The 23,582-nt window shown below is 40.5% G+C and overlaps 1 protein-coding gene across 5 annotated transcripts in view; it reads left to right on the plus strand.

The window, feature by feature from the left end:
- Positions 1-8,594: 8,594 nt before the first annotated feature.
- The window catches only part of INTS6 (integrator complex subunit 6), a 38,993-nt gene continuing 24,005 nt past the window's right edge, over positions 8,595-23,582 (plus strand). For 3 of the 5 annotated variants that reach the window (XM_056497981.1, XM_056497997.1, XM_056498018.1), the window contains exons 1-3: positions 8,630-9,161; positions 9,406-9,483; positions 10,203-10,352. In XM_056497981.1, coding sequence (XP_056353956.1) covers positions 9,051-9,161; positions 9,406-9,483; positions 10,203-10,352 — 339 coding nt within the window. In that variant the 5' untranslated portion in view covers positions 8,630-9,050. Of the gene's footprint in view, positions 9,162-9,405; positions 9,484-10,202; positions 10,353-23,582 lie in introns of all 5 variants that reach the window. The other 2 variants (XM_056497990.1, XM_056498009.1) reach the window with 2 other exon arrangements.

Below are 23,582 nucleotides of genomic sequence, written 5' to 3' on the forward strand. Positions count from 1 at the left end.
CTACAGTGTCAGAATGACAGGAAAGTTTGATGCTAGTGGCAGTGGTCTGCTGCACTGCTAGCACTGCAATAAGGAACAGATTTAGATGATGGTCACAATTACAGTTATATGCTCCACAAAGTAATTGACATTATAGTAAAATTGGTCATAGTAATTAGAGGGACATGGTGTCAAAAGTAAAAACTCCAAATGTCTCAGTGAAAACTACTGTAAAGCATATTAACAGAAAAGTAATAGATTTCAGTATAACAAAAGGGAATTAGGAAACAATGAGCAGATGCAGAAAAGGAAAAATTGGTGCTTAGGTAGAAACAGTCTGGAGCATTCTAAACAATGTATAAATTAAAGCATAATAGACTCTAATTCCCCTTGAAAAAGGAATGCTGTCACATTTTTTATAAATTAACTGCAGTAGCCAGTTGGTAAAGGATCACAAATGAGTCCAATTATGCCACACTGGACTATAATTGGGTTAAAGGGCTGTCATTTACCTCTGAAATGAGAGCTCAAATGATATCTGTCAGCCTTTGGAATCAGGAGTTATTCTGGCATCAGGAGTTACTTATTAGCTGCTGCAGAAGTCCAGGACACAGCACAACCAGTCATTGAAAAAACAAAGAGTGAAAACACTCATCAGGGCAAATTAGTAGTTTTGGCTTTTTTTCCCCTGGCCAGCCGAGGAGAGCTGTATCTAAGTAGATAAGCCATATCTAAGCAGAAGTGTCAAGAAGAACATATTGTAACTTTTTCTGAAAGAGAAGATAAAAAGGACCTGAAATGGAAGACATGAAGAAAAATAAGAATTGATAAAGGAAAAATAAAATTAAAAAAAAAAATGACCTGCAAACACTGAAAGGTAATGGAATGGATATAATAGTTAAAATGCCTTTGCATTGTTAATTAAGTTTCATTCTTTGAGATCCCAGTTATACAAATCACTGCTAGCTTTATTCACAAGTCACACAAACCAGAAAACAGAAATGCATATATCAGTGTAAAGTTCATAAGAAAACAGACTAACAGAAAGTAGAAATACTTTAAAAGATGAAAAGACCAGGAGAAACTCAGAGAAAATGTTAGAATTATCACAAGACTGGTATACACACGCACACTGCCAAACCTGGAGAAGCATACACTTACCATCAACATGAATTATGGGATGGGCTTTCTTGGACTTTTTATTTTGGCCCCATGTTTGGAAAATAACCATAAATGGTATGTTGCCTTAAAAATGGCTTGCCAACAGGAAAATATTAGAACTGATCCTGAAATGTTCAAGGCTTTCCGATTGCAACATCATGAAATTGAAAGCCATCTCCAACAACAAAAGAACTCATCACTGACAAAAATAGCACTGCTTGGTGAAGACTGTTGTTAGGAAAAAAGGTTACACTTGTAACTCAGGGTTTTCTATAAGCTGGTCTCAAGTCAATTCTAAAATTTTCCTAATGAGAAATGCTTTCGTAGTCTCTAACTCAGTAAGAATTATCCTTTTGCAATTTTCAAAGCTGTGTTATAAGTGTCCTTCCTTTTCATTTGAAATATTTATAAAACAAGACACTATTTTTCTGCAAATTGGTGCAGGACAGATTTGCTCACTAAAGTTTTCTATGACAAATAGGCCTTATATCAGGGCTTCAGTGGGAGTGTAAAAGTAGAAAAGAAAAAAAATCCTCTCACTTGATTTTAATTGCATCTTTTAAATTACATGCTCAGCAACAATCCCAAACATCTTGACATAGGTCCTTGAAGCCATGAGATACAGATGACAGATGTCCTCCCTAGATGAGAAGCTTTCTAGGGTTAATTGTTTTCTGGAAGACCTATGTCTGTGCTTTATAGATGGCTTTTGTAGAGATTTCCGATTAGCTACTAGTTGAGATTTGATTAAGTTTTCATTAACTGCTAAGTGGAAAAAGATCAGCTGGTCCATATTCCATTCAACATCAGTCATCAGTCAGCTGCTTTGTAGGTGCAACAGAGTACATCTTTATTTTAGTGTATTTGGATTTTGGGCAAAAGATGGCAATGCATAATAATCACATTCAGAGTAAAAGTTGGACAAAAAACCTCTACAGTGAGGCAGTATTTTAAAGGAAGAACTCCCAGCTTGCAAATACCACATGCAGGTGTGATAACTCAGTGGGAAACAGCTTATGGATGAATGAATAATTCTGTCTGTTTACCAAGACTATACACATTACATTTGCCATTAAAAACCCCAAACCAAACAAACCACAAACAAAACACCCCCCAACTCATTGCTTTGCCTCCCTGGGAAGTGCTTTAGGCTACATTTTAGCTGTAAGTGCTTTATAATCCAAGCTGACTGTAGCTGAAATTGGTGTCCCTTAGCTGCTTGATTAGTTAGATAAATTCAGCATGCTTGTGTCTGGGATCCATGGTAATGGAGTTACGTTGCTATGCTATGAAATGTGCAGGAAGGTCCAGCACTTCAGGAAGGATATGATTTCCAGGGCTAATGAAACTTGGTAGTGCAGACAAGAAGCAATGCTTGAAGGAATGAACAAAAGCAATCCCTGGACCAGTGACAGGGGATTGCTCAAATCAGCTGGTACAGGAAAGGGTTTACCCTGGGAGGGCTGTAACAGCAACCTCAAAGATCACTTAAAAGTGGTGCTGTGGAGGAAAAGTATCATAGTTCTGTTAGTGTCATCCTGAGGAAAGCCTGCATGGCAACATTTTTACAGGTATTTGTGTGGAGGATGCATTAACCCCCAAAACCAGAGCAGATTGCTACAAATGATCTTTCTCAGACTTTCAGTAGACCTAACTATTATCTCTGGCCATTCTGAGATTTTTTTTTTTTTTTTTTTTTTTTTTTTTTTTTTTTCTGAGAGATTTTTTTTTGCCCTGGCAAAACAAGCAAAAGTCTCCTCAAACCTCTTGGTTTAGTGAATGCAGAAGACTCTTCCTGTGTTCATGACCTGGGAGGCTGGTAAGTCTGTACTGATATTTCCCTGGGCATCCTGGTAGTATCAGTAATTGAATTGATTGCTGCCACCAGCATCTTAAGGATGGAAAATGAGAGGGAGAGAAAGAAGGGGAGGGGAGGAGGGAAGGAAGGGAAGGAAGGGAAGGAAGGGAAGGAAGGAAGGAAGGAAGGAAGGAAGGAAGGAAGGAAGGAAGGAAGGAAGGAAGGAAGGAAGGAAGGAAGGAAGGAAGGAAGGAAGGGACTTTATTGTATTCCAGATGGTGTTTATGCTAGAGGATGTTTTCTGTTCCCTTTGGATCTTGAAACACCAGCTCAGATACTCAGGACACAGAATAAATTTAAAGGCCCAGAGTAAGACAGGGTTTTGTTCTTGACCAGAACCCTAACTTAAATGAAAGGAGCAATGTAACACATCAGGAATGTTAAATAAGAAATATAAATCTATTTAAATTCTCATGTGCGCTACCTTATTGCAACTGTGATTTTGAAAAGTTTTAAGTAGCTTTTTCCATATTACATTTAATATTCCTCCATGGTACCAAGTAGGAGAGGTCTTGCTCTATTAAACACTGTTAAATACATAAGAAGACAGTGCATAGTCTAGACCTTTCAATAGATGACCAGTAATAGTAAAGAAAAAGCATGTATCAAACACAGTTTATTTAATTACAGAAGCTTCTTTATCTTCTATTAGGTGCCTTGCAACCTCTCCATCATTAACTGACTGAATTCTGCTGTCATGGCCAGATGACCTCAAAGAGATCAGGTTTTTTTCTCTGAAAATAATCCTACTGTGCACTTCCATCATAACTTTATTTTGAAATACCTAAGTATTTCACAAATATTCATGAACCTCAGTCTCCCAGTACCTACATTCAGTCTTCACAGTTAGAAGACAAGCTCTATCAAACTCCTATTGTACCCATTTCCTTGCATTTCCACATTAGCTGTTCTTCACTGCAGTTCCAACTCCCAAGCTGGGATACACCCAGGGATTTGGATGACTGGAGGGATGGTGGGGAATACAAAATCCCTAGGAAGCTTCAAAGGCTATCCTCTGGGTTTCCTAATAGATGGACAATGAAAAAGAGGCTGTCTTTGAAGACAGGCCAAGAGAAGCCAGAATGGCACTTCTTTTAGAGGTCATTGTTCTGCAGAGAGATGTAGTTTCACTGTGTTCTGGTGCTAGGGAACCCAAAGTACAGGCTTCTAAAAGGTGCCAGTTTCAAAAGAAGGCAGCAGCTGCTGGAAATCTTGGAAAAATAGGCATCCTCATTCAAGTCCTAGAATATACATAAAAAAAGTTTTCTGTTTACCTAGGCTGTCTGAATTATAGGATTAAATCAGGTTATTTTTGGTAAGAATTTCAGGAAGAGGAAAAAAATTGTGGTCAAACCCCACTGCATTGACACTAATAAAAAAACCCAGCAGGACAAAACAAAACTCCCCAACAATATATGCTGCCATGTATGCAAGACAAGGAAACAATACAATTTTATTTGTGGCAAAAAGCAAGTGAGTTGAATGCACAGAACATGGCTAAAGGAAGACTAAAAAAAAAGAGGACATAAGTTTTAAAAGATAAATTGAAACTCAGAGATATGTCTTAATGATATGCAGTGGAATTAAATTAGGGAATGGAAAACATTACTGTTAAATGGGGGGGGGGGGGGAGCATTTAATAATTACAGTCTAAAAGACTACAGAACTGTATTCTAAAGGAAACTTGGAAAAATTTCCCTGTATCATTAGGACCTGAACTGACTAAGATCTGGAAATATTCTTTGTGAAAATAATTTCATATTGAGGAGAAAGACAATTTAAAAAAAAAAAGTTATACTATCAGTTTTAGTTCTCAGACCTGCTTGAAGGTCATTAACACAGAGAGTTCCATTCAAGCCTGAAGTTTAGGACAAAATAAGGCCAATACTATGTGATAAAACAACAAAAATCTTAAACTATTAACGTGGAGGAGAAGCTATTTAAGGAAAAACACAGTAACAGCAAATAATAGAAAAATGCTCTTCAGCTTTTTTTCATATGATGGGGGGGTTTTATGTATTTTTTTACACTTTGGTTTGGTTTTAGGTTTTTTTTTTTTGTTTTGGTTTATTGACTTAGCATTCAAATGTAAAGTAAATATGCACCTTCAATACTACCTTATTTGTCCCCAGATGGACAACACCTATTCTCTGAAGATGAGAAAACAAATATTCTTAGGCATACATATACATTCATGCTTCCTCATGGATGTACAAGAAATACAAACCTGTATGGAAGCAGGTGGAATGTTTTGCATCATGAGGACAGCTGGAGGATAGTATTCCTCCAGCCAGAAGCTTGCTGAAATCATTCATCTTGACTCAGGAGAAAAGGTAGAACTGGCTCATTTGGACTGTGCCAGGGGTGTCACTTTCCCACAATATTAAAGAAAAAGAAAGATGCATTTGTTCTCGTGGCAGCCTCACTCTCTCTCCCTGCTCAGCTGTGTCAGCTCTGCAGTAATGAGCATAAGCACTAATATCACTGGGGTTTGTTCCTTTGCAGCCAGTCTCCCACACAGATTTATAAATGCTACTCTGATGGCAGTACCAGCCATTATGACTCTCACATCAAGAGGCTGATGCACGCTTAAGGCTTGGGCTGATTACCTGTCTTTGAAAGAATCTTTCTCAGTATTAGTCAAATTGGCCTGCTCCCAGCAGCAAAGTACCCATGCCTACCACAGACAAAACACACCCAGCCGTGATTCTGCCCTATAGCAGATCTAATATGGATCTAATATAAGATGCATAGGAGTGAGAAGGACTGAATGCTCCAAATGGCCTCAAAGGTAACAGCAAAAAGCATACAGAAAAGCACAGTAAATTAGTTTCCTTGTATAAATTTAATTCGAACAGTGTATAAGTTTTGTCTGTGTGATTCTTCCATCAGTGATAATTACCAGTGCTGAGGGAACTAGGGGTAGAGTAGGGCCAGTTGCTTTGGTCTCACCTTCCTCTTGCATTGGCAAGATGGTTACAGCATGCCTACAGCATGCAATTTTCAAAGTTGATTCAGAATCCATGCTGGTTTATAACTGATTCTATCACCATGAAAGAACATGGCTTTTTCCCTGATCTCTTTTCATTTACTGGCAACAAAACATAAAAATTCCAAATGGTCTTCAAGGATTTATGCAAAGTCTTCATGGCCCAGGCTGCCTTTCACCATGACATTTTCTTGGTATGGCAAGGACTCTGAAATGCCTCTTTTCCAGCACTTTGAAGAAGGAACCATTCCAGGAATTTCCCACTTTTCCACAGTCCCCAAGAAGATGCATGATGTTTTACACATAAAAGTGATGATGGTTTTATTAGGATAGTCAATGAAATATCAGCAACATACAAACAGATAAAATATAGCATGTCTGAACAATATGCCTATCTCTGAAATTTAAAAGGAAACCAGCCATCATCATACACTCAAGTCAATGCTACTCCCATGGAACTACTAATCCCAAGGCATGATTTGCTAAAGCAGCACTGCAGCCTACAATTTGAACCCCCCCACCTTAGGGGGACAATTACTACTCTTCCAGCAGCCAGTCTCACTGACTTCAGGAGCTGCAGAAGATACATTTAGTTTTCTCTGGGGACCTGAGGGGACAGAAGGTCCCCAAAATACCTTTGTGGAGAGAAAATGACTGTCACCAAGCCTCTCTGTTAGTCCAAATGTTTTACTGTATAACAGGGACTGGCATGCAGCTGGATTCCAGGGTAACCCAGCAGTGTGGCCTCTGTGGCACCTGCTGGTTTTCTCCCTCTGACAGGAGGGATTCAGATTAAACAGTAGAACCTGTACCAGAACAGCCCTGCTGCAGGTCATGAGACCAAGCATCACTGCTAGAGCTCTAATACTGAACTGGAAAGATACAGCATCTCAAGAGCCACTGGGTGCACATGAAAGCTCATTCTCAGCACCAGCAGCACAATCCAGAGTGAGAAATAATCATAGCAAAAGAAGTTACTTCCAAAGTTGCTGTATTTTGGTCTGCACCAACTCCAATGATTCCTTCCCAGTTCTCCCTTGGTCCTTAAGATTGGAGATACTTTACTGGCATTGAATGGTAAACTGGGTTACTGGGTTGAAAGGAAGTGTCCTTGATTTCACCCCAAAGCCTAAGAGAGGACAGCATAGGTCACAGGTAGAGCACCAACAGGAAAGCCAAAATAAGCTGCTCAAAGGCATAAGAATGCATACCAATTTGCAATGGAAATGTGATTCTACCCCTCTCTCTTCCTAGAAATGCTAATCTCCCACTAGTCTTTAAAAAAAAAGGATAGTAAAATAGCCCATCGAGCTCTTGCCTAACAAGACAGAAATCTTGCCTGGAAGACCAAGCCAGAACACTGCCAATTTTATCTTGGGAGAAGGAAGGAGCACAGGGCTTTAAACCTTCTAGAGCAGTAGCTGTGGGAGCACATCAGCAGGATCAGGGAGAAAAAAAAAACAGAGACAGAAAGCAGAGCATTCTCCTGAACAGATTATGCTATGGCATGGCTCTGGAGTACTGCTCCAAGGCTGTCAGCAGAAACAGCAGTCTCAATTGCTGGGGGAAAAAAAAAACCCAAACCCTAATAAATCGCCAAAAAACTGAGAACAGACATCTTCGTCATTAATTGGTTAGGAACACTCCATAATTAGAAGATTTATAAGAAGTAAATCTGGAGCGTCTTAGCGTAGATGAAAGAAACCTTAGTGTTAATCACTGCTTGTGATTGTGGAAGGGAAAAGGTCACAGCTAAGGCTAGCCAATTTTTTTTTTCCTAAGGATCGAGTGAAAGGCCAGACCATGTGTCCGGGAATTCATCATCAGAATGGACCGTCCCCTCCATCCTAAACCCAGCGGAGCCAGGCTGTGCTTGGGTTTAGGAGCCGAAGCTCCCCCGAGGAGCGCTCCCCCCGCTCCTGGGCACGGGCCGCGCTGGCCCCTGGCTGCAGCACAGCTCACCGGAGCCCCCAGAGCGCTGCCCAGCTGCCGGCGGGGGACAGGACACTGCGGGGACACGGACAGGCGGGGACCTCCCGCAGCCCCGAGGCGAGCGGCGGGCCGGGGGCGGGCCGGGGGCAGGGCCCGCCCTCTCCCCTCCCTCCCTCCTTCCTTCCTTCCTTCCTCCCCGCCCCGTGACTCACCCGCCTCTCCCGGCGGCGACCAGCCGCTAGCGCCGGAGTCACCGCCCGGCCCGGCCCCGCGCGGCGCGGCGCTCCCCAGGGGCCACCCCCGCCCTCCCTGAGCGGGCAGGGCGCTGCCCCCGAGGGACGCGTCACCCCGCAGCCCTCGAAATAGCTCAGCGAGAGGGGTGGCGGCGGCACATCCCTCTCCCCGCCCGTCCCTCCCGTCCCGCCCGCGCTGCCCCTCCGCGTCCCCGCGGGCCGCGGCGCTCCCCGCCCTGCCCCGTGTCCCCCGGCCGGCCGCCCCCCCGCCCGCGGCTGCGCCTGCGCGCCCCCGCCGCCCGCGCCCCCGCCGGCTGCGCCCGCCCCGCCCCGCCGATTTCAATATGCTAATGAGCGCCTACCGGCGCCCTATGGTGGAGGCAGGAGGCAATCACGTGGGACGGGGACGTGTCCTTGGGGGCGGGGCCGACCTACCCAGAGTGCCTTAAAAGCGGGCGGCGAGCGAGGAAGCGCCTCAGTCAGAGCGAGAAAGTGCCGGGCTGGCGGGGCCGCGGCTGCTCCGCCTGAAACTTCTGAGTAACATCAACAGGGGGAGGGGAGGGCGGGCGGCGGTGGAGGAGGAAGGTGGCGGTGGGGGGAAGGTTAGCCAGCAGCGCAGCCCTATCCGCCTCTCCCTCATAAACCAGCCTGTGTTGGGCTGAGCAGGCCCCTCACACAAAGGAGGGCAGGGCAGGCAGGGCTGCCCCCTCTTCCCCCCCGCCTCGGCAGAGGGGCAGCGGGGAGGCGCCCTTCCCCGTGCACAGCACTCACAGCCACTTACTCCTCTCCCGTCCCCCGTCTTCTCTCTCTCCCCCCTTCCCCTCACCCCCACCACGGTTCTCCCCTCAGCCCCCGCCCGCTGTCCATGTAGCCGTCCGGCCGCCGGCCCCTCCGCACTATGCCCATCTTACTCTTCCTGATAGACACGTCCGCCTCCATGAACCAGCGCACCCATCTGGGCACCACCTATCTGGACATAGCCAAAGGCGCTGTAGAGACTTTCATGAAGGTACCGGGCTCTGCCTTGCGAGAGGAGGCGAGAGAAAGCGAGCGAGAGTGGCTGCGAGGGGAGGGGGCGGCAGGGAGCGGGGGGCTGCCTGGGCCGGGGGCGCGGGCCGAGGGCGGGCGGGAGCGAGCGAGAGAGTGCGTGTGTGTGCGGGGAGGGAGGGGAGGGGAGGGCCGGGCTGAGCCGGGGGGCTCCGGCGGCGGCGCCGCCTCTCGGCTCACCCTCTGCTTTGTCCCCCGCGCCGCAGCTCCGAGCCCGGGACCCGGCCAGCAGGGGAGACAGGTACATGCTGGTCACTTTCGAGGAGCCTCCCTACGCTATCAAGGTAACCCCCGCTCACCCCCCCCTCCTCCCCGGCCTCCTTCCGGCCCGTCCGCCCCCCGCCCGCGCCGCCCCGGCTGCCGGCGGTCCGGGGGAGCGCGGCACACACGGGCTCCGGCGGCGGCGCTGACATCAACATGGCCGACGCTTTTCCCCTGTGCGGTGTGCGAGCAGCAATGAACTGTGGGGGATATTTATTCAAGTTGGGAGAAGTGACAGCAACTCCAAGGAGAGTTCGGCTTGGAAGGGGCGAGCCGGGGGAAGGACCGACTTCAGCCCGGAGAGCCCCGGAGTCAGAAGGGGACGGCACTTCCCTGGCCCCGCCGCGGCGGGGGGGGACGCACCGCGCGGGGGAAGGGGGCGGTGGGTCCACATGACACAGGACCGTGAACCTGTTGGAGGTCGCTTCTCAGCGCAGTTGGCTTCCACATGAGCAGGGCTCTGGGAGGGTGATGTAAATAGCTCTAAGGTTTGGGCACCAGCGTCCTCAAAGAAATTTGTCCCGTGGAACAAAGCGAAAACGCTCGTTTGGTAAATGAGGAGTTCTGAGGATTAGGTGCATAATTTCAGGCTTTTTGGAGCAACATCAAATACTACTAACTTTTAAGGTATTGTGTTTAGCATCTGTAGTGAGCTGCCTGCAGCAGGGAAGGCTCTTTGTAGCTTAACAGGAAGGCAAAACTCGTATCTGCAGAATAAATCTTCTCATGTTTCTCTTTGCAGGCTGGCTGGAAGGAAAACCATGCTACGTTTATGAATGAGCTGAAAAATCTTCAAGCTGAAGGACTTACGACTCTTGGCCAGTCCCTAAGGACAGCTTTTGATTTATTAAACTTAAATAGATTAGTAACTGGCATAGACAACTATGGGCAGGTAGGTTGACTGTTACTAGGTGGGAAAAATCTTAAAACACAAACTTCCCAGAGACAACAATTAGCTAGTTGTCCAAAGTGGCATCTTCATGGAATATACAGGGGGGCTTCTTCAAAAATAAGCAGAGCTCAGCTAGCTTGAATACAGTCAGTGAGTATATTTGGTATCCAACTTTTTTCATTTCTTAATTTCAGTCATTTCTCAGTTTTTAAGTTGTGATGTAGCCTCCAAGATGACCTTTTCAGTTCAAATTTTTCTATATTTGGGCAAGTCTGTGTTCACTACCTTAGCTGGTGAGCCTGATAGGGTTATAAAAACTTTGCTTTCTCTATACAGTGCTGAACAGTTTGGGAGATGAGCCATTTTTCTAACAACACTGCATGTCCAAAAGTACTGAAAGGGGCACAACTTTTTCAAAATACTTCCTTTCCATTGAGTTTATCACAACATTTCTTAGCATACATGTATTTTTATAAACCTGCCTGTTGTATCTGAGCCTTGAGAAGCTGTGCTTTTTTAAATCTCTCTATTGCAACTATCCCTTTAAAACAAGAGGTTTTTTGGTGTGACCCAGCACTTTCATGCTCATTAGTGTGAGCTGCTAAAATACAGATGTTGTAGATTCAATGTGTGCATTAGGATTCAGAGTTCTTTCTGGTGCTGGCTCAAAGCCTGGATTTGTTTCACTTGAAGAATGCTACTAGTGTTGGGCAAAGTATACCATGTACTTTTCATGTGGAACATACTATCTTGAATCTCCCCTTTTTCTGTGTTATTCTCGTGTAATTCTGTGTCCACTCTCTGAAGTTTCGTACTGCTCTTGGTATTTAACGTTGGAATATGGTTATGTTCATAAGTCCCCCTTCTTCCCCCTCTCTTTCCAGTCTAAGCAGAGTTTCTGATAACATGCCATGTTTGTTTGTGAAGGAAATTTTTCATGCTACATCATATGGCTTCCCCACAAGATGATCAAATAAGCCTAAACATTTTTAAAATGCCTGTTTAGTGATGAAACTTTTAAGTTCTTAAAGTGCTAGTTCCACACATAGGGTTTTTTCCTATGGCCATCTGCTGTCCTTATACATTTGTGTGTAATTTCCCCATTTTTCTGGTGCTTTTGTTTAGTTACAGGAGCTTTATGAATATTTCTTGAACACTTAACCACTGTAGACCCATACACAAAATATTTGCTTTTTTCCATTGCTACTGATAATTATTCTAGTTAAACCTGTGCCAAATAATTTACTCTCAGTGAACCAGCTGTGCTCAGCTACTCAAGTGGACAGTTGAGTTGTCATGGCTGTTTTGACTCACTAGTAGTGTTCATTACTGCAGTAGCTGTTATTTTGCATGTGAAACAAAGACTTTTTTTGTATGATCTGTTCTGCTTGTAAGTCTCTCTGGGATTGAACCCACCCTTATGCATGTTTTTGCTCCATTCCACATGTGGAGCTGGCTGTTGAAGAAGTATTCACATGTGCAGTCAGGTGACTGAATAGAAATTCTAACTCTTTTTAGTGTCTGTAAAAATAGATGGACATACTGCAAGTAGCAGATCATCTGCTGCTGAAGTCAAAGGTTCCCATTTTGGCTATTCTAACCAAAATAGCAATTAAAAAAAAAAAAAAATCAAATTCCACAACACTTAGCTGATCCCTCAGTATTTGCAGGATGAGATCTAGGGCAGCTAATTGTCCTCAACTTCACATTGGTCTTTAAAACTGTCTTGATACCCTGTCATCTTGCTGTTATTCTTTACCACCCAAAACTTAGTCCAGACAAATGGGTGTTTAACCGTTCACAGTATGAGAAACTTAAAAGTCCAGGAAAATAAAAGTCAGAGTGCTCAATTGCATTTGAAATAGTTTTCACTCAGAGCATAAATTGCTGCTTAACTTTTTTTAAAGCAGCTACAAATAGGACTATAAAACCATAGTTAACTGAAATTTAACAGGCAGATATTTGAAGACTGAGTATGTCAGAGTAAGAAGATAATTTTACAAAAAAAGGAGCAACATATAGACGATCTTAGGAGTGCTATTATGTGATGTAATAAAATCCAAACTTTTATTTATCTTCTGTGGGAAATTTCTCTGGCTAAAAATCTTTTGACTCTCATGCTTGTATTTTGGTGTGTTGACAAACTTCTGAGATATTTCCAAGAGCTACTTGTTACACAAAAATGAATTGTAAGCCGTACTTTTCTTACACATGCAAATGACATGATACAAGCCTGATGGGATTGTCTGGTTATGTCTCCACTAGTGTGATATCTTGTACCCCTGCTGAGTGTGAACTGTTTCTGTGAACTCGATTTCTTCTCAAGTTGACCAGAGTTCTCCATCAGCTGACTTTCTGAACAAGAATGATGGCTGAATGGTCTTTCTGGAGTTGGGGAAAATCTGCTTCATATTTTCTTGCAACTTTAATGTTTGGATTTTTATTATGAGTTGATCATACTGCTCTTTAAGCAAATAAGTACTGGCTTAGTTACTCATAAAGATTGAGTTACCATGTCATCAGCTGATCAAAGGATCTCAAGTTTAGATCTTAAAGGACACTATCAACACACTTAGATTGTGAAAAGCCTGGAAGATTTTTTCATAAGCTATCTCTGAAATCTATGGTATGGCTTTGTAAATATTTTGTCATATTGAGGAGATGCTACATCCAATTGTTTTGGAGTGTTTAGTAAAGAAAAAATGGCTTTAAAAAGAACACATTTTAAGGCAGCTGTTCCTTTAACTTTGGCAATATTTTCAGATTGACAATTTCTGTATTATACTGCTTGGATCCAATAATAGTTTTTCCCCCCCTTAGTATGCTTTGTGATGATTATGATAGCAGAAGAATGAACCTTCAAATAGGGTGTCAGCTTTTAGTGTTCACTAAAAATAGCGATCCTTTTCACTTTCTGCATTTTTATGGGGAGCTTAGGAGGAAATACAGTGTTTAGATGTCTCCAGGAAGAAATCACTTAAAATGCACCAAGTCCAGTAAGGGTTTACTGTCACAGCACAAAATGTTGTACTTCATTAGCCCAGTTTGCACTTAGATAATTGACTTCTTATTTTCTCCAGTTCAATTTTTCCATTATTTGAGGTAGTCTGAAATACTGAGTCTTTTACTGGCAGGTTTTTTGTCCTCTTGATACACATGCTTAGGTCTTTTAATTGTGGCTTGTTCAGCAGGACATGAACAGTCACAATTTAACCAAATAGTTTTGAGTGTAGCAAATGTGCAGCTTGTTGTAGTTGATAGAAGGGTTAAATACTGATAGATGTTTCTGTGGAAACAGAAAATATTCAAAATTTAGCAGCTGTTATGATAGATGAAATTGTAAACAAATGGTTGAAATGAACCATCAACTTCAGTTACTTGCAGTTTGTAGTAAGGTTTCTAAGACTAAACACTGAATCTGAGGTAGGTAAAATATGTATCAATGATGTTTTCATACTTACATGCAAAGGACCAACATAGCTGTACCGAAACTGAAATCTGATGGATGTTTGAAATTGCTAAGACTGATTCACTGAGCCCCCATGTGTTTCATGTTGCCTGTTACTTGCAAAATGATGAAAGTCTTACTGTTTTTTCAGCAGTATTGCATAGAATAAGGTTTGAGAGGATAAAATACACTTAACTGAAGGGATTTCAAAGTGGCTGAGTTGATATTTCAAAGTATTTTTGCAATTTTTTCAGGTGAAATTGCTTTAATACTGCATATAGAAAGTGCTTTTCAACAATATAAGCTCTTTATGAGTTTTTAAAAATCTCACTAGAGTATCTTGCACATTCTTCAGCAGAATTACTACTGCTATGAGATGAGTTTGACTTTTAAATGAATCTAATGTAACAAAAGCACATGCTAACTTTGTTGCTCCGAAACAGAAAAGTCAACTATAATGTATCTATTTAGAATAGGTGTTTCTCATTCAAAATGATGAAAAAGATGCTTCCTGGATTTAGATTAGCACAAGAAACACTGGGTGATTTACTAGGCTGTGTGCAGTCTTGGTGAAAGCCTTTTGTTCTGTAGTGTGTTTCACATGTGAACAGAAGCATAACTAAGATTTTTTGAGGAAAAACTAAGAACCCAATGGAATTCAACTACTAAAGAATATTTTGGAAACATAAAAATGCGCTCAGAGCTGCAAGTTGGAAGGCATTCTGCACATGATGGCATTGTTTTTAAATAATTTAACTTTTTTCCAAGTGTTTTGCTCATGCTATGTATGACTATCAAACAACACAATCTTAGGGTAACTGCTACTTAATAGTTCTCTCTGAGTATGTTTAGACCAATTTATAGCTACAGTAGCAGCATTGCTGATGTGTTCCCACAGTGGAACTTGGCATTGGTCTGTAGAGTTCAGAGTGCTCTGCTATAATGGCTTAAATATCTTAAATATGTGGTATTCCAGCTACAGGTAAACAGCATGCCTAGGAGATAATGTCTAATCATACTTGTAGGCACAAGACAGCTCTAAGTCACACATTCTAGACTGATTGCTTGCTTATATGCTTGTCTAGGATCTCCTGAGCTTACAAAACCACAACAATCACACCTGAAATATTGTTCCCTAACATGAACTGCATTATGCTTTTGCAGTGATCTTTTTTTCTTTAAATTGTTGAGCAGTTTTATTTTCCCAAGAGGCATTTGAGGATTGTTACTGGATTTTGTTGCTCTCAAAAGTCAAAATCTTTTGAAGTATGGCTTTTGTCTTGGTATTTTGGGATCATAACACACTGCACTGAAATGACCTGTGCTGCATGTGCCTCCAAATTTGGAACCAAAGTTTAGGTTAGCATTTCCTGCTTTGTCATGCTGGCACAGTTGCACATTCAATTTGCTTCTAATGTTGGTAGAGGCAGAGATTTGCACTTCTAGAGCAGCTCTCCTGGTCTTTTTCTTTTTTTTTTTCTTTTTTTTTTTTTTGGCCCCACCTTCCCCAAGAAAACCAAATGGGGGAATTTCAGACAGCAGTAAACAACATCAGAAGTGTAAGAACAATAACGGCAGAAATATGAGAGGCTATCTCACAGTCTCCTATTTTCTGTGGAATAGCAATGGATTTAACATGAACCTGTATGCCTGCTGATATCAAAGATCTGTATGTGAAGTAGATATTGGTGGAAATCAATCATTCTCCTCTGCTGTGTGATGAAATTAATCATATTGATTTGAACTTACACCTTTTATACCATAACCTTTAAAGATGCCATCTTTGAAATTTTTAGTTGGTTTTGTTGTAGAACACTCTCAAGTGAGAGCTACAGCAGGCATTGTTAAAGTGTTTTTTCACATAGTGAGGTGGAACTGCTTGCCCTTTAGCCCTCCCAGCACAATGAAGTTCAGCAAAAGTCTTAAATGTTTTTAAATTCACTTGTCCAGTTCCATCCTGGTATGTTTGTAAAGAATTTGAAACAGCCTTCCATGAAGTACTTTATTTTTTCCGATGAAAACAATCTCATCTGTCTGTTCCAGTAACAGAAAGGAGATACTTCAAGCAAATTTGATTTGGAAGAGTCAGTGCTGTAATATGTTAATTCATAAATTATCTGCATTTTGTCCAGCTACATTGAACAAAGACAGAATATGCCATTACACTCATGTAGGGCAGTGGTAGTTTTCAGATATTCAGTATACAGAATGAGTGAAAAGTGGCCATCTCTCTTGCAACAATTCTGCCCTCCCAGCTTTGAGTTCCAGAGTGCCAACTTGATTGTATGCCTCTGTCTGCATGGCATGCTCAGCCTAGATCTCTGCTCTGGATCTTGTGGCCTCTCATGGGTTCATAGTTGCATTAACCTTGCTTCAAGTTGTGACTTTGTGTAGCAAAATAAATCAGTGATTGATCAGTGAGATTAATCAACTTGGCTCCAAATTGGTTTAAAACAGCTAAGTTGCTCCTGCTGTTGTGGTAATGAACTCCAGGAAGGAATTGTGGGGGTGTCTTCAGGAAGTTATTCTGAAGAATTGCTGTGTTCACAGGTCAAGCTACTTTTAGCCTGCTTGCCAGTTCTCTGGATTATTTACCCCCTAAAATGTAGAGAGATTTTTATGTACAAATCTGTCCTTTCTCCTTGGTGGTATGTTGTTTGGTTAGGTTTTTTTCCTCTACTTAGCCTGCTGACGACTGCAGGACTCGTTACCCTTCTCCAGCATATGGAGAACAGAGTCCTGGCTTAGCACTGTGAATTGCACTGACTGAGCCAGAACCAGCTATGTCAAGTCACTGCTGTGAAGCAGAAAGGCTGCTGTAATTAGGGACTTGATCCAGGGCTTGGCAAGGTCAGTTATTTTTGGAATAAAACATTCAGAGATATTTTTAGGAAATATAACCAAAATCATCTTAAACTCAGTCTTTGGAGCTGACTTTAAAGTTCTGATTAGTATGGATTGTGTGATTTTATTTTCCTTAGAAAAAGTTTATAAAGGCTCAATTAGAACCTATTTTCAGCAGGTCGCATTTACTATGTTCACTCAAATAACTTTGAAAGCTCCTGTGACTTATTGGCTGATTGTCCAATTTCAGATTTCAGTAGTGATGCATTTATTAATCTGTGACTAACTGATAAGTTACATCTTTTTCTATAAGTTATGATTTCCATTACCTTAAAAATAAGATACAAGTTGTGATTGCAGTTGATTTTGCTGCTTAGATATAGTTCATTTAATTTAAGAAAAAGTTTAAAGTTCTTCCCCTTGTGGGATTATATATCTGTCGCATCAGTACTTAAATGTTTCAAGTGTTAATGGCCTTTTGTTCTTCACTTCAATGTGATTTGTCACTGTTTAGTTACTTGCTATCCATTACATATAAAATCCCTGTTCTGTGCATGTTTTACTTGAACTTACCAGCTTTACTTTTTAAACTTACCAAGGACCTCATCTAAATTGGAACACTTCCAAGTTAATCAAGAAATTATCACTTATATAACGTGATATTTAAAACTCAATTAAATCTGTTCTTAAATGAAAGAAACAGGACAAACCTATATACTAACCTGTGATTTTTTGAAACTCTGACTTAGTGATGTTGGGACCTCTCTGATATAGGCACATGAAGGCATGAAAGTATCTTCAGGTTTTACATTTGATGTCTTAGCAAATGTACTGTGTGTTCAACATGAACAGTCTTAAACTGCTTCCTTAACACATGCCCTCTGTTGTCACGTGTATTATTCAATATAGAGATTTTGTATTCCAAAATGGTCTGTTTTTGCATTGAAAGTCATTTTCAGTCTGCTTTGAGTTGCCTTTTTTTGTTTTCTTGCTGTTTTGGTTTTGTTCTTGGCACAAACTTTTTGAGAGAGTTCCAGAATGACTGAAGTTGCGCAATTAAATAATCTTTAAGCAGTTCATTCAGTGCCAGACTTGGAAACTCCGAATGTGTAAAATTATGAGCGTCTATAAAAATGATACTAAGCACAGTGAATTTTCTCGTGCCGTGTTTCAGGATGGATGTGCAATGAAATCCTTGCCCATAGAACACAAACTTGCAAGCTTTAGCAAAGCAAGCAGCTGATATGCTTAGATATATTTCTGTGACTTTGTTTTTGAAAATGGGTTTGATGTCTCTTGTGCAATTCAGATAGCTGTTTTGTCTCTAGCATTTCTAATTATAGAAGTGATGTGTGATGATCTTTGATTTTTGCTGTACAGCTTTGACTGGACATGGCTAGTTTAAGGTGACATGTTTGGAGGTTCAGTAGTCAATTGAAGTCATAAATGGCTATTTGAAAAATATTTTTGGAGATAATGCTTAGGTCCAAAATACCAAGCAGCAAAATAATTACTTGCTTTCATCCCATTTATTTTCTTCAATACCTTAAATTTCCTTTTCTTAAATAGAACTTAGGTAGCCTTTGTTATGACATAATGGTTGTTTCAAGAATTCTCTCTTAGTTCTGTAATTGCTGTCCTGAGGACAGCTTTAGGAAAAGTCTGCCATTACAATTGTGTTCTGCTTTGAAAGCATTTTGCTGACTGATTTTGCTTTAAAATTCTTGAAGTCTATAACCTTATTTGTTCCCAGTTGCCTGAAATGCAGAAAGCTTCATACCACCAAACAGTGGTATGTACAAACATTCTTTGGAAAAATTATTTCATCTACTGCTAATCTGTAGTGCAGTAAGGAATGAATCTGAAACCATGTAACTGCCTTGTAATCCTACATAGGCATTCCAGTTAAGAAACTATGACTAGCCCATGACTTGGGCATTGCAGTAACTCGTAGGTATTTGTTATGTAGTTAAGTAAAAAATTGTCTAGAAGGTGGGAAATGAATTTGCCTACAATAACCTTGCTCTCTGTAGTCTGTGGAGGAGTATAGCTGAATTTAGGTTTTGTAATCTTGCCTCATGGTGGCAAGATTTTTTGGTAGCATTCCTTACTGTAAGACTGTTGCAAGTTTTTTGACCTTCAGAGTGTGAAAGAGTGCAGGAGAAATCATTACTTCTTGAAAAGCATTTTCCTTTTTTTTTTTTTGGGTGGAATGAGATACTGTATTAACAGAAGCATGGGTTCAGGCCTTGATAAATGCTAGTGGGCCTTCTTAAAACTGTTTTTAAGGTCTTCTCCAAAAGACAAAATAATTTGAGAGAATACTGGGGGGTGGAGGGGGAGGTTAGCTTCAAAAGCAAAGGGAATGTGTTTGTAATACAGTTTAATGTTTGTGGCTGAGCCTTCCAAAGATGGGCTGTCTGCAGCAAAAAAAGGAAGAAATGGAATGATAGTATGTGCTTCGATGGTATCTAGAAATCATAAACCAGCTGTGATTAAACATAAGAAATTAGAGTTCAGTGATGGATTACTCCTTATTTGTACTTATACAAGAAAATTTAGGGGTTTATATATATAGTTTTAGAAAGGAGGTATTAACCTGTGCCTTGAGGTAGTATGCAAACAGAGCGTGCCTCAAGTTTATCTTGTTACTCAAATCACTACATATGAGGAAATATTTTATTAACTTGTGCCCCCTCTGCTGGCTAGTGTTCCAACTACAAAGTAAAAGACAAGTTTACATAGGTGAGGTACTCTGACAGGCTATTTTGGCAAAATACCAGTTTATAAGTGTTGCTTTTATGCAGCTGGAACTATGGCAGAATCTATGTGAGTTGTAATTTGGGAGAACCGGTGGTGGTGTTAAGAGTTGGTGTTTTCACAGTACAGATGCGGGATTGGGCTCAGTTGAGACTCTGTAAGCATTTGTCAAACCTGTTTCCTTCCCTCATCCCTCAGTTGAAGATATGTCATCTTTTTACTCACCCTGGGTGTGTATATTGTTCCATAGGAACTAGATCTTGACAATTCTTGGGACCATACTTGGGTCTTCTAAAATCTGTTACTCTCACCTGCTTTTCTGATAGTAGTTGTTTTCTCCTTAAGATTTAGAATTCTCTTCTTTTGGTTGTAGTGAGGTGATCTCTCAAATTTTCTTTAACAGGTGATGAATTTTCTTGTGTTCTTTCTGAAACCTGTATTTTGGTATTGTACATGTATTGTATTTGTATTTTGGTGAGGTAGTATTCCTGACTGCCTGCCATGAATGAGAGGCAGAGCACAAGTTCTCCCATCTTGGGTACTGCAGGGAGAGCTAAGAGATTTCTATATTATGACAGAGGATGCTTGTCCATACTGGAGGTGTGTGTGGACTAGCTCTAATAGTAAGAATCATCCTGCTGTCCTGCAGCCCTTTCAGAAAAAACCTGGGCATTTTTTCTTGGAGATAGTGTAATTTATGGAATGAGGCTTTCATTAGGTTGTTTCATAAGATTGCTCTTTATGACTGGTGGTGTTGCCTTTGTCATTAATCAGGCATCAAGGGAAATTATTGGTTTGTATTAGAATTTCTTTTATGACTTGAAATATTAATATATTTTGAAACACTTATGTAAAACTCTAATTGGTTGTTGTAGCTCTCATTGAACTTTCTTCTGTGACTACTGAAAGTGATCTGATTTGTACATCTGCTGTACAAATATCTGGTCTTCTCCTAAAACGGAACTGCCACCACTGCAAAACTGTATTTATTGAATAACCAACAGCATCAAGGGAACATATTGAAATCTTTATGGACAGCAAGACAGATGAGTTAGCAACTTTGTGCTTGAAGTCCATCTTGTCAGATCTTAAGCCTGTACAGAATTTGTATGTTCTTCAGCTCTTAGGCTGAAAGCACAGACATTTTTCTGACACTGAGGTGCTTCCACTTCAAGGAATTCATTTCAGTTCTAAAACAGACATAGTAAATAAATACAATTGCTAGGTTCAGTCACTTACCTAACACTGTGACTGAATTTAGAGGTGCTGTATTTTTCAGTCTGGCTGCAGAATGATGATGGTCTTTTGGCATATCCTATGAGAAGTCAGATTTATCAAAGCAAATGTTGTAGTAGAATTGGACTGCCCTTTTTGCATTCCCCATCCCCAGAATATTTTTTCCTTGTGGTCTGATAGATCAAAGTTTTACAGTGTTTGTGCTAGATATTAATTAGGTGATAGTGACTTCATCTGGGAAAATTTCCATTTAAAGACATTTTGCTGCTTATTGAGTAATAGGAAAGAATTTACTGATCTACCAAAGCTGAAAGCATGTTCATTCTCTAGTACTGTAGTGCATTACATGTATGTGCATGGTTAATGGTGTGTGTTTACATACCTTTCAAAATCCTTAAAGGCAAAATAATTTTTGTAGAGTTTAATTGCCAGGTATAAATTGGCTAAAAGAGTGTTGTGTGTTCAGCTGTGTTTGTGACTTGGGAAACAATTGTGCAAAAGCATAAAATACAATTAGTTCTATAGGACTTGCCAACTACATTGATGAATTCTGTGGGGAGAGAAGAAAATGGCCAAAGCTGCTGAAAATTGAGGTGGGACAAGTAAAAGGCTGCACAAGATGCTGCAGTTCTTCTGTAACTGATGATCAGAACAGTTGTTAAATACCTCTAGGTACTTAACTGATAGTGTTCTGCCTTGAGCAAATGAAAGTTTCTGAGAAGCAAAAAGTGAAAACCATTATGGATTTGGACCATCTGTTTTACTTTGAAATTCAAACTCAATGTTTTGATTTTCTTTTTAAAGGTGTTTATCAGTTTTAAAATAGCTTTAAAGCTAATAATTTTGTCATTCTGACTTTTAGATTTCATTTTAAGCTGTTGTTTTTGAACAATGATTGCTCACAGATTCTCGTGAGCATTTCTGAGACTCTTGACCTTCTAAATGATAAAAAAACCCAAGACTGAATTCAAAAATTGATACTGCAGTTTTGTATTTCCTGGTCAGATGTCTAAATTTACTGAGAGCTAGAGCTTATACTTCTGAAAATGAAAAGGCTCTGCTGAGATAATATAATGGCTGATATGCAATACTGCTTGCAGAGTTTTGTGATTTACTGGAATGAAAGTATAGCTTTTAGGCATTTGTTGCAATCTCAAAATGCATTTTTTTCAGTTCCTAGTGATATGTTCTATTAAAAAAATCTGCACTTCAGTTCATGTCTGTTTTCAGCTTCCAACATTTCTTTGGCATGAGGTTTCTGTACTACTAAAAACTTATTTTTGTAGTAATTGTTGTGTCATTTGTAGTCTCTGATTTGGTGTGTTTTGGTCAAATTTCTAACTCATCAATTTCTTCAGTTTTGCAGCACTTCTGTCTCTGAAATTGATATTTAAATGTGTGTTTTGAGATAACAGGAGTCTTCAATTTATCTTCTCTTTCTGGATTTATAGTATTGTATACTTGGATATGTGAAGATCACAGTAGCTCTTGCACTGCTTTACCTGTACACTTGGAAGAAAAAAAAAGTGTATTAATTGGTCACACTGAAATTTAATGTAAAGCTTACTTGCCAGTGGGAGTGAATTCATAGTTGTGAGAGCCTTAACTAGGCAATAATGTCTTGATAATTTGATACACTCCTGGCTTGATGTGAGGCTCCCTCTGAGAGCCTCATACAAGCTGGGATGGCATGGGATGCCTCCTACTGTGGCCCATTATGAGTGGTGTGGAGCTCAGTGTGCTCTGTGTTTGTGTGTTGTTTGAGCACAGAGCAGCTTCAGCTGGAGACCGAGGGAAGGCAACCCATGCAGCTGAGTTGCTTTGTGTTTTGGAGCAGCCATGATGCTGTCAAATTGTACAAATGGAAGTGTTGTGTAATACAAGTTAGTGTTAAGGCTTCAAATCTCTTTCTTGTTCCTTTTTAACCAAGTAAGCTTTCCCTGGTATTGATGCTGAGTTTTAAGTAACTTTGTTTGCAAAATAGACCTGTGGGGTTTTTTGCTGTCTTGGTGAACATCTGTCCATGAAAATGCAGATTGCAGGTGCATGAAAAAATCTTCCTTGTACCTTGTTGCAGGGTAGTCAGCCATTAAAACTGTAGGTGCTGCTTCCTTTTTTTCACCACTGCTACAAATTTTCAGAAGGAAAAGCAGTGTGTTGAAAAGAATTTGCTTCTGAAATAAATAAAACCTCATGCTGGTTAGCTAGTTATCAGAGTAAGTTGTAAGCAGGTTTATTATTTATACCTTGGTATCCTGAGATGCTTTCCCCAGTGCATTGCAGCATACCTGTAAGGTGCCCAAGAGCTGTAGCGTACACTGTCACTCACTGTTCCTCTGTGTATCCAAAATAATTGGGTTGGATTGAATTACCTATGAATTTGCAGTCAATGATGTTACTATGAATTTTGAAGAATGATATTTCCAAGATGTGTAAATACGAAGTGATTTTTAACTGTATTTCTAGGAGAAGAGAAATAGAAAGTAATTTGTTTACTGTAGAATTAGATTAATTAGAAATAAATTTCTCAACCAATTGTTGACAAAGGTGCTGCAGTTTAGTTAAAAGAATTGGTAAGTCTTCTGGAATTTATTTTTATGATGTCTTACTACTGAGAGCTTACATAAATAAGAGGGGGTTTTCTTAGAGGAATACTTGACTTAATACTGGTTTTAAATGCCTTTATATAACTAAGGTGAGGAGCAGAGTCAGAAGAGTCAGTAGTGGCCTTTAAAAATTGACATTGAAATTTTTAGTTAAAAATAGTAGATCTCAGTTATAGGCATTTTTACTGAAATTCTTCCATGATACATTTTAATTATCTTTTTGAAAACAAGTTGATTCTTTGTATATTACTGACCTTTATATATGTAAAATGTTTGTGAAATTGTAAAGAGTAGACTGAGGATGAAGACATTTCTCCCTCAGACATGTTTTGTGGG

This window comes from Oenanthe melanoleuca, chromosome 1 (genome assembly GCF_029582105.1).
Source record: "Oenanthe melanoleuca isolate GR-GAL-2019-014 chromosome 1, OMel1.0, whole genome shotgun sequence".
Lineage (NCBI taxonomy): Eukaryota > Metazoa > Chordata > Aves > Passeriformes > Muscicapidae > Oenanthe > Oenanthe melanoleuca.